This window comes from Centruroides sculpturatus, unplaced genomic scaffold (genome assembly GCF_000671375.1).
Source record: "Centruroides sculpturatus isolate CEXI.00-Female unplaced genomic scaffold, Cexi_2.0 scaffold1013, whole genome shotgun sequence".
NCBI lineage: Eukaryota > Metazoa > Arthropoda > Arachnida > Scorpiones > Buthidae > Centruroides > Centruroides sculpturatus.
In genome coordinates, this window is record NW_019385624.1 from 175,583 (window position 1) to 190,700 (window position 15,118).

The window sequence follows — 15,118 nt, forward strand, 5'->3', positions numbered from 1 at the left end:
TTATTTTTGTTCGTGTGCATGTTTTAGCTGTCAGCACTGGAGCGACCATATTGTATCGTTAAAAATTATTTCTTTATTCTGCACAATGAATATAAATATATTGAAAAATATAAAAAGAAAAAATTATATTTCAGAAGTTAATTAGTCCAGAGGGTACTTAAGGACACGCCAGTATTTGAACAAGGCATTTTTCTCTCATAGTGAGCTATATTCTAGGAACCTTGCATCGTAGTGGTGTGTTCGGCTTCAGCTCGTTTGAGATTACAGTCCAAGCGGCTTACATCTCCACATAAACACATTTTATCTGGACGTGTAGCGCTGAATCAAAACGTTTTTGATACTAGATTGACTTCTGAAATATAATTTATTTATGCTTCTATAGTTTTCAACATACTTATTTTGTTTGTGCAAAATAAAAAAATAATTTTTAACTCTACAATAGCCACGATTATTATTTTTTAAAACTTTCGTTAGGCTTAACATGAATGAAAATCCAAAGCGAAATGACACGCAACGAAGAATAATTTCAAAACGGGATAGGTTAATATATTTTTTCATACATGATCAGTTAGCAAAAAATCAGTTATCCGAAGAACTCCAGTTTCTAATTGTTTCGGATAATCGATGCTCTATTGTACAGTACATACAAATACAAAGGGGCTAATACAGAATGTCAAGAGATTATTTCTAGAATTTTAGCTTTACAAAATACTGAAAATATCACTATAAACCACTTTAATTTTATTTGGAATGAATACAGATATACGTCTATTATTGAATACATTTAAATGCATAAAATAAAAAAATACATGTAACCAATATCGTTACAAATCAGTTTAATTATATTTGGAATCATAATATCTTCAAATATATTTATAACATAAAGAAAATTGATATTATTAGGCTTCATTATTGTCGTTGTTTTGATTTTCACGCAAATTATCAATTCTGCATTCTTCCTTTCTGTCCACTCTTTTTTTCTTGGAGATAAAATTAATTGTTTTATCAATAAGATAATTTAAAGGTGTTTCCACAAATAAATGCATGAGTAACGACGCTATGAAGGTTAGACAAATCACCATTAAGAACAACATCCACTAAAAGAGAAAAAACATGAATTAATTTAAAAATGCAAATTTTTTTAATTTATTAAATAACAATATTTCTTTTTTAAACACTTAACAATCTAAATGTTTAAAATGCTTACATTTAAACGTCGATGTAACGCTTCTGTATCAAATGCCCGAAATTACATCTATATTTAAACTTATCTTTATGTTATATATTTATATCAGGCTTTATTACAAGATAGGAAAGTCCTTCCAAATTACTCTTTTCACCTAAGGATATAAGTGCCTTAACTCTATTTTATCTTATAACAAGGGTGCTTAATTAACATGTAAGTTTCCGAAGTCTGGTATAATACTAAATTTTACTCACTCATGACAATATATCACAGGAAAGTTTTCCGACCTCTTTTAGTTACTTTTTCACATATTTCTTATTTTCAGACATTTATTTCTCTTTCTTACTTACTCATCAATTTTTGTTGAATAGAATATAGGACTATACATAAAAGGGTGTATCTGGGGTGATTTACACCTGTACGGTAACTAATAAAAATTTGCTATTTTTGCAACTATTTATTGGTCAATATGAATACAAGCATTGTCTTCGAAAAAATGACACCTTATGTATCGAATTTAGAAAACTATACAGCAGTGATTCCCAAACATTTTCGATCTACTGCCTACTTTGTTCCGTAAAGTTAAATCCCATGCCCCCTAAGCAATTTTCTCTTGTGTAGAAAAAGTTCAGAATATTCTTAGAAAAACCATTCTATGAAACTCACACTGTGTGTCTTTACCGTACGTTGTTCTCCAAATTTGAAAACTATTAAAGCAATGTTTCTTAAATTAATTAACATTCGTTTAAAAAAAAAAAAAAAGACAGAAGAAGGTTGTCAGTTAACCCAACATTTATCTATGGTCACCATTCAGTTTCCCACGTTCAGCTCTGACTGCTGTCCACAAGGTAATAACAGCTCACACTTTGGGAACCGCTGATTTCGAGTATTTCAAACCAGAATTTACTCAACGTCTAACAATAATAAACAGCATTTACCGTGGATTTATTTAAAAAATACATTCGATCCATGTGTCTGTTTCACCTCTATGAACATCATATCATAGCCATACATCTCTGTGAGTCTAACATGACTTTTACTTTTTGATAAACCACCTGTCTGATCGTATCACATAACTATTCTCATCTGTAGAATGATAAGTCATTTAAATCTTTATTGATTCCTCGGTAATGTGAATAAACTTTCTAATCTATCCTACAGCGCATAAACAAAAAGCAATCTTTAGAATTGGTTATCAAAATTTTACTATATTTTGTAATTTTTACATTATCGACTCTGTAATCTATTACAAAGGAAAAGTATGGCGATCGGCAAGACAACAACTCTCTAAGTATTTTACATTTACAGTACGAAACGTCGACCAGTATAAATTATTCGGGAATTTTCTGTATGTATAAATGTTAGCGTGTGCATGTGAAAGGGCATCATTCATTGCCCTTTTTCAAGTTTAAAAACTCTTGTGCTTTCTGTGGACATTTAAAAATTTTTTTCAAGGAGGTTTATTATTAAGGGATTCATGCTATTCAATTCCGATGGTTAAAGTTCGAAAAGGAAAAGAAATATAGGCAGGTCGTGTGTCATATCTCGAGTAAAATCTTACATTATGACAATTTCAATCGTTAATAGCATTTAAAATTGTTTTATTAAACCCATTTCTATGTTTAAAATTGTTTTTGCCATTTTATAAGTAAAAATATAATAAGTTTTAGTAATATCCATCATGAAGTGACACAATATGCACAGTTTTTAAATGTTGCCAGAAAGTTAAGCATTCTCTTCAAATAATTTTTTATTATTAAAATAATCTTACCATAGTTGTTGCTGATACGTAAAGACCTTTCCGTAAATGACCATAAATGTACATTATAACTAGTACATGAAGTAGGTAGATCCACATAATTAATTTATCCAACATACAAAATATTCGCAATGAAAAAATTCGATTACAGATACCTATAATAAAAATATGCTCTTAATATGAATTAAGAAATAAATCCATAAACAAAATTCTTAAACAATGACTGAAATTTATGTAAAATTGCTTAAAAGTTCATTTACTTACCACCATATCCTGTAATGCATGCAACAGAGACCCATGCGGTAGCCACAGTAAAAGCAAATGGAGATAACGTGTGATATAAGTACACTATAGTGTCGTTTGGTGACGTTTCTCTTTTATATCCATGCAATCCAAATATTGCCAGGATTATCAATATAATACTACCGATCCAAAACACCAGAAGTGTTTTCTGTAATATTATTTAAAATTGTTTTAAACTATCAAAGTATCCCTTGCCTAACGAGATTTGATTAACACGCGAAATTAACTGCGGCAATCTCTTTATATATGCGGCAGAAGTATTAATTTATTCAGCTTTACCAACTGATCTTACTAAATATAGATACCGTATTTCGATAAACGTAGTTTTGATATAAAAAAGAATAGAATAGATAGGATAGAAAAATTAATTAACCGCGTAAATGAAGAATACCTGTAATCATTATGAAATACATTTGACCCTTCCCCCTGTAACACTGTTAATAATTCCGTTTTATATGAATTCCATGTTGTACGAGTCACTTAGATTTTACAAATACGTTTGCCGGGCTGTGAACGGCTCAAGTATTTGTAAAATCTAAGTGACTCGTACAACATGGAATTCATATAAAACGGAATTATTAACAGTGTTACAGGGGGAAAGGTCAAATGTATTTTATTTTCATGTTTTTAAAAATCTAATAAAGCAAAAACATTTTGCAATATTAAATAGATTTTAGTAGTCGTTCCTTTGATGTTATCGATACAGATTCTTCTGTGAACTCATGCTTCTGTTTGTTTATAGCAAAAAGCTGTTTCATATACAGTGCACAGAAGTTAAGCTTTACAAAGCATATAATCTTATGAAAATATTTTAGTATGGGTAGTAGAAATTATTATACAGAGATACTTCATACTTCGAACGACTGTAATTTCGAACTTTCCAGAGTAAACTACATATGCACTGATGTAAATTTCCTCAAAATTCAAACGCAATATGATGTGTTTCTAAGTTTTTTTTTTTTTTCATTTTTTTACAATACGCTTCGTCAAAAAGAATGCAATTTAACATTAGCAATTATGTGTGAAATTTCACAACTGTTATAATTAAATCGCAATAACAGTTAAAAATACACGAAAACATTCAGTTCAACATGATATAATTATTACGTTTTAACAATGGCACACGAGTATTGTATGAAAGCGACAAAGTTTAAGAGATAGGTTGTAATATCCATTATAGAGATGAACCACACACATTAAGAAGCATGACAGCGTTACACTTTTGGCGGATTTACGTCCAGTTCAACATTCGAAAGTTGGCGGTGTGCGACAAGTAAACACACATTTTATTATACAGTATTTAGGTATCTCTCTTACTGTTTCGGTGTTTAAATTTATTGTCACGACGAATAATTGTGTTATTTAAACTTTACATGATTAAATACATTTGAGATGTGAAAATATTGCACCAAGTAAAAACTCATTACAATTTAGACAACAGTCAAAATGTTTGTTAACAGTTTTTTGATGAAGATAAGCTTGACGCTTTGAAGAGAGTAGTGGAATTAATAATAAAAGTAAAAATATTGCGGTTCCATGCGCCAAGCTTATTTCTAACAAAAATAAAATATGAAAACCTGCTAACAAAAATTTTGACCGTTGTCTAAACTGTTATAAAGTTTTATTTGGCGAAGTTTGTTACGTCTCTGATGCTTTCGTTTGGATAATATTGTTTCTGTATTTACTCGAATATTAAATTTTTAGAATACTTATACAGTTATCGATATTTGTGTTCCCTCATTCAAGATGCTCAAGTCTTTATAATATGTGTTTACATTGATAAATGTTGAAAAAACTTTGAACATTACAATTTTCATTTTTTTTCGTTTATTACTAAAGTAATCTCACAGGTGTGGTAAGAGTCATTATTATTCAACTTTAAATACTAAATAACTACTAACAAAAAATTGGTATCATTTTCATGAACATTGTATAATCGAAATTGAAATACGTTATTCACTGATCTTTATACAGAAATTTAGCATTCAAATACAGTACAAGCAAGTTTGTTGTAGTAAATGTTAATTATATGAAAAAGACATCTTTGTAAACGATATTTTTATCAAAACTTCTTGCTATGGTACTTTAGTTGCTGCAAGTAATTGAAAAGCAGCTACATTTGTAGAAACTTTAAATATACTCGTACGTTTTAGCAAAAGTATGCATGTTGTCACCACACTACAAATGCTGAATCTCATTTCATATGCATTATCTCAATCTAGACTGTTTGTTTGGGCTGACCAGAAAAACGGAAATGGCTGACAAATTCTGGAAATGGCAATACTTAATATGCAGGAAGGAGTTGAATTAAAGGTAGGCAATTACAAGTAACAACTGAGTCAAAACACTATACTATATTAGAAAGAATATACAACGCAGCTGATAACTCGTATAGAAAGTTTAATATCATCAATATATTATAAATTACAAGTTATGTCTTTTATACTGCAGGTTATACTATTTCGTACACTTTTTTTAACCAAAAGTGTTTTATGCAGCCTCAAACCGGTAAAAGTTTTGTTGCTGAACTTAGTTTAATAACCATTAAAAATATCAGATTTCTGAAATTACCTATTCATTTTCTGAAATCAGCGTTAAAAGTGTCTTAGAGGCCAGATTTGGTACTAGTTTTCACTTGTCTTGAAATGTTATCCTAAAAATTTATGCTTGTAACTCTGTCTGTATCGAGCATTGAATATCGTTGTTTTATTAATTACAAATACTTGCCTATTTCATGAAGTGAAATTTGAAAAACTATACATTTCTTAAAAAATACTGATACTTACATATCCAAATTTAATCTCTTTTTTCTTCGATAGAAAACATCCAATTAAAAATCCGGTATAAAATGAGTTGAGATGTGAATAATAAGGTTTAAGATAATTGTGATTCATGTAATTCACAATTTTTCTAGAAATATTAAAAAAAGCAATATAAAAAATATATTAATATAGTAGCATTACAAACAGAATTAATATAAATTTGGAAATTACTTACATTAAAAACCATAAACTATAGCAAGAAATTTATGAATTCAAGCAACACATCAAAATACTGATAATCTATATTTTGCATATTATGAAGACGGGGTCAAAAACTCAAGAGTTTTTCGGAGATCGATCGTTTGAATATGTGTGTGAATATGGAATACGTATAGCTAGGGCAACACGTATTCCAGCGAACCGCCTTACTGTGGACCTTCTAAACCAGTGATGGATCTGGTAAAATGACATCTTCAAGCCCACAGGGGAAAATAGTTATTAAATAAATAATTTTCCTCATTATAAAAACGAATTTTTATATTATTATGAATGGAAACATTTGTCCATTTTCCAGAGTATGTGTTCACGCATATTATTTCATTACATCATGCTGTGAGACGGTAGAACTCTTCATAGTGTATTAATAGTATTAAAAACAAAAGTAGTAACAACCCCAAAATATTCTATAATGGTAAACTATGTACTCCTATTCAACGCTATTTACGGACATACTGAGAATTCAAATGTAATGTAATTGATATCAAGATTTCACTCCATGCAGAAAATATTTTTGTATAATAATTTGTTCTGAATATCACAACTAGGGCCATTTTGATGCAGCGAATAAAATCTATTTCATTTGTGTAAAACTCTTACACTATATAGAGATTTTGGCGATTCAGGAAATATTTTTCAGGATTAACAGTGTAATATCTGAAGACAATGAGCAGTGTATTGTTAGCCCGACTGCAGTTCGTTATTTCTGATGCTTCTCAAATACAATGAGATCAGCTGTTTTGAAAAGGCTAAATTAGCATTTGTGTTATACACGCAGCACTTGTAAATGTGCACAACAATGGATTAAGGTTTGGCTTGTCTTTCTTTGTTGATAACGCTATTGCTTTGCCATAGCGAAAAATATTGGTGTGATATTTTTATGTAAATTTATTTTGTTTCACTACCATATAGAAATCGGTCGCATTTAGAATGTTAAATATTTTGTTGCACAGCGTTGTGTGACCAGAGACCGAAACAGACCAAAATCTAACTTAAGAGATACGTTGTTTCAATTAAAATGCGTCCGATAAATAAAATATTGAAAATAGTAAAAGAACAAATTGGGAATTCGACCAATTTTACAAACGATTGTGAAAACGAGAAAATAAGATGTATAATGAAACCAATTGTCACGCCGGTGCAGTCAGATATTTACGGCCAGGGTAAAAACGCTTCACTTTGAATTTCGGCGGATTAACGACAAAATTCAATAAACAATTATGCCAGGTTAACGATCAAGTAATTCTTTCTTCACTGGCCCTGGCAACAATTTACGGACCAATCGGAGGAGTAGAGGATGGAGATCACCACCAACTAGAGCGTCCGATCAGAAATACAAAACCTTTAAGAGGCTCGAATTCAAAGACAGAGGAATCATTTTTTCTGTTTAGTTTTCACCACACTAAAAACAGAGATTTTTTTCACCAAGTTAACTGCAAGGGATTCCCGAACACAGAACGATTATACAGCTGGGACAAAAACACTGATCCTGGATACGAGAACCGACAACTGTGTGCTTCGCATCCTCCACCAGTGGCCACTCCGTTCGAAACTTTGATTCGCCGACAAGGAGCGACGAACTTTCCGACATTTTTTTATCTTGTGGTTATAATTCTTCATATCTTAAATATTGGTAAATATTTAAAGTACTTTTTGGAAGGCTATTGCGATTTTTTCCGAATTAAGTAAGATTGTCTTAACGAAAAATGGCACACCAGTGGCCAAGCGGTTCTGTTCCCTGAATACTGGAAGTTCAGTCGTGGGTTCGCACGTCGCCAGGACGGGCTGGCCACGTGGAGTTTTCTGAGTTTTCGCCACGTCAGTTACACCTAACTAGGGACCATTTACTCAAAAAACCTCCCAGAAGGTGTTCCCCCTAGGATGATCGCCTGCGTGTTGCGTTGCCATAACTTAATAAAACAAACTTAATAAAAAATGTGTATATTGTTTTCCACTATGTAATATTGAAATTTTAATATTTTCTGTTTTTGCCTAAAAAATATATATCTGATTTTTACTTTATAGTGTTATGTCTTGTAAATAAATAAATATAAAATCTAAGTACTTACGTATATAGAAAAGAATAACCAAACATTGTGTGATCTTGGTATACAATTGTATTAATGATGTGCGATACAATTCCTGCCATGATTAACATCACTGTGATAGTTTTTCCACATTTTGGCCATCTAAAATTAAAAATAGTCTATATATATATCTTTCCAGTTTTTATAGCAATGATATTACACAGAATTAAACATGAAACTTTCTGATATATTTGTAATTAATTGTTATTATTATTACACTTGTAATTCGAGTTACAGTGGAGCCTCGATTATCCGACCCCCGATTAACCGTCACCTCGGTTAACCGACCGTCCTAGTCGGCGAATTTAAAATGTCCGCTAGTGATGTTGTGCTACAATATTTGGCTATGTCTTGGCTACTTTAATATTATTTTTACGTGTTTTAGCTGGCAACACTCATTCGACCATGAAAGGGAGCTAGTATTTAAACGAGGCTTAATTTTCTAGTTTTTAACAATACAATAGCGACGATTATTATTTTAAAAAATTTTTGTTACGCTTAACATCGATGAAAATTCAACGCGAAGCAGGTTAATAGCGATATACTAATATACTAATATACTAATTACATAGGATATAATAATATACTACACTAATAGTGGATTTTTTCATACTTTTCGGTTATCCAACTTTTCAATTATCCGACCAACCCCAGTCCCCAATTGAGTCGGATAATCGAGGCTCTACTGTATATTATAGATATTACTCATACACTCATTTTCATATTAAACACAACTAATTGGTATTAAGTTCGTGGCTAGACGACAAGCTGATCTGGTAAAGATCATCGTGTTTTCGTAAACTATGTACACCTAAGTAAGTGCTAGTTTTTCATATAAATTTCTCACGAAAAACTTTTTTCTTAAATCGTTCACGTGTTGCGTTGACTTATTTCATAAAGTTGCCTTTTGTAATTAAGAATATGTGTTTTATAACAATATAAAATATTGCATAGTTTGAAATTTTCTCTAAATTTAATAATAAGAATAGGGAGAAAAGATATCTTTATTCAACACTTTTCTTTTATTACAGGGATTAGTTTAATATTCATAGGTGATTTATTTTTTATTTATCCATATATATAAAAATGAATCACAATAAGAATTATTTGTCAATTAACGCTTCTAAATCATTACCGAATTTTTAAATTTGAATTTTCTGTGTTTAAATGAAAAAATATGCTTGTAGTTAAAAAAGATATAAAATATACGCTAATGTCAACAGTATGGACTCGAAATTCTAAATTATTATGTTTTATAATCTATCTTGAAGTCTTTATTCTTAGCACCCTCGTTTAAAGATTTTGCATGGAAAATTCGCCTAACTTATCTGTTACTAACTTATCAACTGCTTTTCTTTTTAAATTTGCTTTCTTTATATTTTGATCATTGCATGAATAATGACTATGTGTGAATAAACAGCAGACAGTTCTTCCTGAACACAAGCTTCAAAAGCTGTTGTTTATTTTACCAAAAGCAGCAGAATCAATATCTTTCACAAAAGAACAATTTTATTTATTTTTTTTTCAAAATTTTTGCAATAGAATGTATTTGCCTACATCTGTGATATTCGTATTATAATGTTCATGTCAGGTGGCAAAAAAAACTGTGTTACTTTATGTCATATTGAATTTTTAATGATTTCAGTATGTAAAAAAGTGACGTTTATGATCTCAAACATCATGAGTTTATATCCTTAGCTTTTGTAACCGAGAAACTCTTTACGACTTTGTTCAATAAAAGATTAATAAGAATCGATTATTAAATATAATATTTTTTTAGCAGGAGCAAGCAGGTATTCAACCTGTTTGATCTTTTCAAAAACAAATGTTTGTGTTATCGTTTTTATAAGCAGTGATTTTGTTAAAATTACAAAAAAAAAATGTTGTTTTCGTGAAATTTAGATCAGCCATTGATAGCGTTATTCACAACAGTTAAACTTTTATGGACTTAATTAGAAATAATGGGCATGGATAAACAGTTTCTGTTCCTTATGATTTCTATGATTGGCATATATTTCAAAATCGCTGCGAAAGTAAAAATACTAGCTAAAACGACTGATTGTTATGGCATTAACATTGGAGTTTTGCAAAGTGAGATTCTGAGCTCACTATTTTTTAATTTATATCTTAATGACTAACTGGTATCCATCTTACTAACTCTGGTATTTTTCTCTCTGGTTAAGTTGAGAATAATGTATTAATGAATGACGATACTGTATACAATTATACTCCGGGTTACAAATCTAATTTCTTCCTAAAAGTTGTTTAAAAACCAAAAGAAATTTTTCCAAAAGAGACAATATAAAATGGATTTGTTTATGATTCTTAAAACAGAACATTTTTACATTTTTTGCTGTATTTCATGCACAAAAATGCCTATAGAGGCAATATAAAAGTATATATATTATTGTATTGCCTTTACAAGCATATATATTTATATATATATAGATAATATAATATATTATATGGCNAAGGTAATTAGATTAATATTTAAACATATTCAATATATATAATAAATATTATTAGTATATTATATAATATTTATATATTTATACATATTTTGAAACCAAAGTCTGAACACATAATAAACACTTTATGAGACTTTTAGTTTTCGAAGTAAAGAAAGTGTCAACATTAACAATAAAAACAAGAAAATATACCTGTTGTTTACGTATAGTAGAGGTATAGCCACAAGAATTAGCTGAATCAAGGCGTTTATAAACCATATATGTTGGTGTCTCTGTAAATGTAAATATCATTTAATTAATAAATTATATATTTAAAAGTAGTATATAATGTATCATATTTTTATTTTTACAATGGAATTTCCAGCATTGTATTCTATGAAATTACTGTAATGAAAAACATATTTGGGCCAATTCTCTACAATTTCATGTACTTCGCTTAACAGGTCATTCCAATGAGGACCATCTCCTAGAAGAGGTAAAATAATCGTTGCTGCTAACAGACAAAGTACTGGCACTGTTAATCTGCAATAGAAAAATATATGCTGAGTAAATTGATCTAAAAATCTTCATTAAATAAAACTACGTTAATAAGATTCATGTTTTAAAGTAGTCGTTTCTGGAATCATAACTAAGCTTATTTAAATTTATAAGATTAAAACTATCATTCGCGTACACAGGTGTTCGGATCCGGGATGGAGAGGAAGTGAGAGACAGCGTAACGGAAGTGAATCACTCGGATACCAGATTAACAATTAATAACGATTTAATTTCACCGGAAAAGAGTACACGATACACTATAATAAACATACATATATATATATAGATAGATTTAGCGTATCAATCTAGCGGTCGCGAGAGAGAGTTTACATGAGATACGCGCGGGAATGAATATCTTGTCGAGAATCTTGACACGATGCAAGCCAAATGGGTCGAAGGGGAGAAAGTTCTCAAGTGCAGTTCTTACTCCAGGTGCACAATAGATTTTCGGCGGAATAGATATTCTACGAAACGAAATCCGTAAGAAGGAATTGGATGATGTAATGGAATGATCAATCCGTATAATCCACCGGTATCCGTCGATTGAATCTCGGCGATACTGGATAACTCACTCGAAAAACTGGCGACAACTTTTAACGACAGTTCAGAACCCATACACCTTACAAATCGAGTTGATGATGACTGCCTCACTTGTCATCACCTCCTCCTTTTTATTAGGGGACTTCTCGTGGGCTTTTTCCATTGACTTCGATAGAATTTTTAGTACTTCGGGCCAATAGTAAAATTTTACTTGTTGAAGGTGGGAAACAGTTTTAATTGTCTTTGACTAAATTTTGTTTCTCTCTTTTTAAAATTTTCCTAGAAGAACAAACGTAAAACAAAGGAGCCCATCACCACATTCGGCTCTCACACCAGTAATGATCGATAAAGTTTGAAAATATGAATATTTAATATAAAAGTTTTACACGTCTTTTCGCTCTGAAAGATGCCTTTAAAAATTATATAAAACCGCTCCTGCATATATAGCCTATATATGAATATGTGTAACGCATAATAAAAATAATTTTGAGGTGGTCGATTGATGAATGATGAAAATAGATTGTTAAAAATGTCAACATTCAAAAAACATTCAAATCCCCTAAAATAAACAACACGCGTTTTGAAGGCAATTCGAATGATGCTTCGAAAATGTTTCCTTTTTAACGTTGCTTATATTTACAAATTAAATGTCTAGGAACGACAAAGCTAATTATTGACATCAGAATGACGTATATAGTGATATAGTGTTTCTACTGCTAACAGAATTTTGTGATAGAACAATTAATAAAGAAAATACATTAATTCTTCGATTATAATAGATGTATACACAACGACGCAAACTTTAATGCGTTATTCTTATATATGACAAGTACAATAAGTACAGTAGAAACTTATTTATACAATTTTGTAAAATTATGCATAAGATTGATTCATTTACAGATTAAAATCTTATTGTCAATACTTATAGTAAAAATTTCATAAGTGTTGTCACCAATATCATCATTATCCTCCCATACTGACTGCTTCATTTCGACTATTTATGATGCAATACATTTTGAAAGCACTGTAAAACGAATATGGAAAAACATAACAATAAGGCGAAAGAATTTGTCGGATTAAAGAGACAACCATTCACAAACGAATATACAGCTTTAACCAGAAAATTCACAAATAACAATAAGGCAAATGTAAAATTTCCTTAGTAAGTTGTTAAGTTCTTCATTGCTCTGAGAATAAATTTTAACAGTAGTGGTGTTCAAAACTTTTTTTTTTCCACCAGTAATCAGCACATCACTTCTGATCAGCAAACTGTACACAGTGTATGTTAGTGGTCTATAATGGCTTTATTAACTGCAACATCCATTGTGTAAGGTTATTGAATACAGTTAATAAGTGCATTATGCCACTGGAAAACAAAAGCAACATGTAATAATGATATCATTTCTCCAGGATTATGACCAAGTTTGTGTTTAATATTCTAAACTTCGGCTTTTTTGAATCGAAAAAATTGCCTTAGAAAACATAGACCGACAGGCAACCTGCTTCAGTGATGCCCAAACTGCTGTCTAAAAATGTCATAAAGTCATTTTTTATCAATGATTTATTCTTTTCTCATTTAAGTTATTATCTTTTAAAAATTTTCTATAGGTAATTTTCTATAGGTGCTTTGCATCTTATTATTAATATCAACAAAAGATGAAACGTATATCGTGATCGTAAGAAGCGATATTTATGCACCGATGTTACGTAGTATCTGATTTAACTTCCTCATATCCATTATAGTGCTAGATAATAGACAGAAGTTTCATCAGCATTTCTCATCTATGGTAGCTTTTAATTGTTTGTTTTTCTCAGACAAATGATGAAATGTTGGAACTGTGATAATTTGTCAATATATTCTTTGAGTAATCTTCGCATAAGTAACATTTGTGAAACCTCAGAAATGTCCCAAAACTGTACCACCTCATTAGCGAATTTTTAAAAAATATTTTTCGTTTTATTAAATAGAGAAATAACAATAAAAATAAAAGCATTTTCTTTGAAATATAAGAAAGGCATACTAGACAATTTATGTGACAAGATAAACTATGTCTGGTTGAAATGGAATTAAATGTCAATTTCACACATTCGCCATTTAGCTTGAAATGTTATTAAACTTAGTATCTAGTGAAAGACAATTTACAGAGTGGAAATGAGGACCAATCAAAATGCGAGATCAGGAACAGACAAAGTTAATAACCTTAAATTTGAAAAACAGGAGTTCTTTCTTCGATTAATCGCAAAGCCAGACCTTACTCAGTCGCACCTTTAATTTAATCTTTGACTCTTTCTCTAAATTGCCACCATTTTTTCTATGGACTATTTATCAAAGATATCATTCCGCGGCTAGCAGAACAATAGAAGGATGCTTTTTTAAGGATTCTCTCTTGTAAAAGAAAAAAATAGAAGATTTGACAAACTGAATCTTTCTCATATAGAAACAACCAAGAAAGTTATTCATGTAAACCTTTGTAATTTAAATAAGTCAAGACAATTTTTTGTAACTGTTGAATCTGTCTTTTTCTTCAAAATTTATTAATTTTTTTTCAGTCGTACACACCGTAATAAAAATATATCTGTATTTAAAAGAGGTATTTGAATAAAAGAAAATTTATTATTAATTAGATGTAAAGTACATAAAGTATCTCAATAAATAATTTTCTACATAATAACTTTATAAGTAATGAATCAATTGATACAAGAGATCACAGCAAATATATCATGTGACAAATGTCGGTCATTGCAAGTAATCTTCATATATAGGCCTATATTATATTACAAGTGTATGCACGTAAAATATCTGTAAATTTTAAATATTTGTGTTAATGTTATATGTTTTCTTATTCCTGTTATAAAATATTTTAATCAACTAAAATGCAGTTTACGTTTGAGATATAAATTTTAATAGGCGTTTTATATAATTCGTAATTGTAAAGCATAGATTTTTGAAATAATGTTATAAATAAAAAAAATCACGTTTTTTACGACATGAGAATAATGAAATGCTGTAAACTAAGTGTCATTCGAACATTATAACTATAAATCGAACTACTACTTACTTTTCGGACGTTGTATATAACGAAGGAAAGTAACGAATAAAGCAATATGGCGATCAGTCAAAAAATTACTTTCCGAGGTTTTTACTTTTATGTTCTGCTAGACTTATTACACTATCATTCAGAAACAGAACAAGCTTTAGA

General features: G+C 30.1%; 1 protein-coding gene across 1 annotated transcript; it reads right to left on the reverse strand.

The window, feature by feature from the left end:
• Positions 1–899: 899 nt before the first annotated feature.
• On the reverse strand, positions 900–11,993 carry LOC111640704 (nose resistant to fluoxetine protein 6-like). Its single transcript, XM_023386737.1, has 8 exons — positions 11,806–11,993; positions 11,192–11,363; positions 11,034–11,113; positions 8,356–8,475; positions 6,035–6,158; positions 3,210–3,396; positions 2,958–3,100; positions 900–1,097 (listed from the first exon to the last, which is right to left on the reverse strand). The coding sequence occupies exons 1-8, from the start codon at positions 11,991–11,993 to the stop codon at positions 900–902; spliced, it is 1,212 nt and encodes a 403-aa protein (XP_023242505.1).
• Between the last annotated feature and the right edge of the window lie 3,125 nt (positions 11,994–15,118).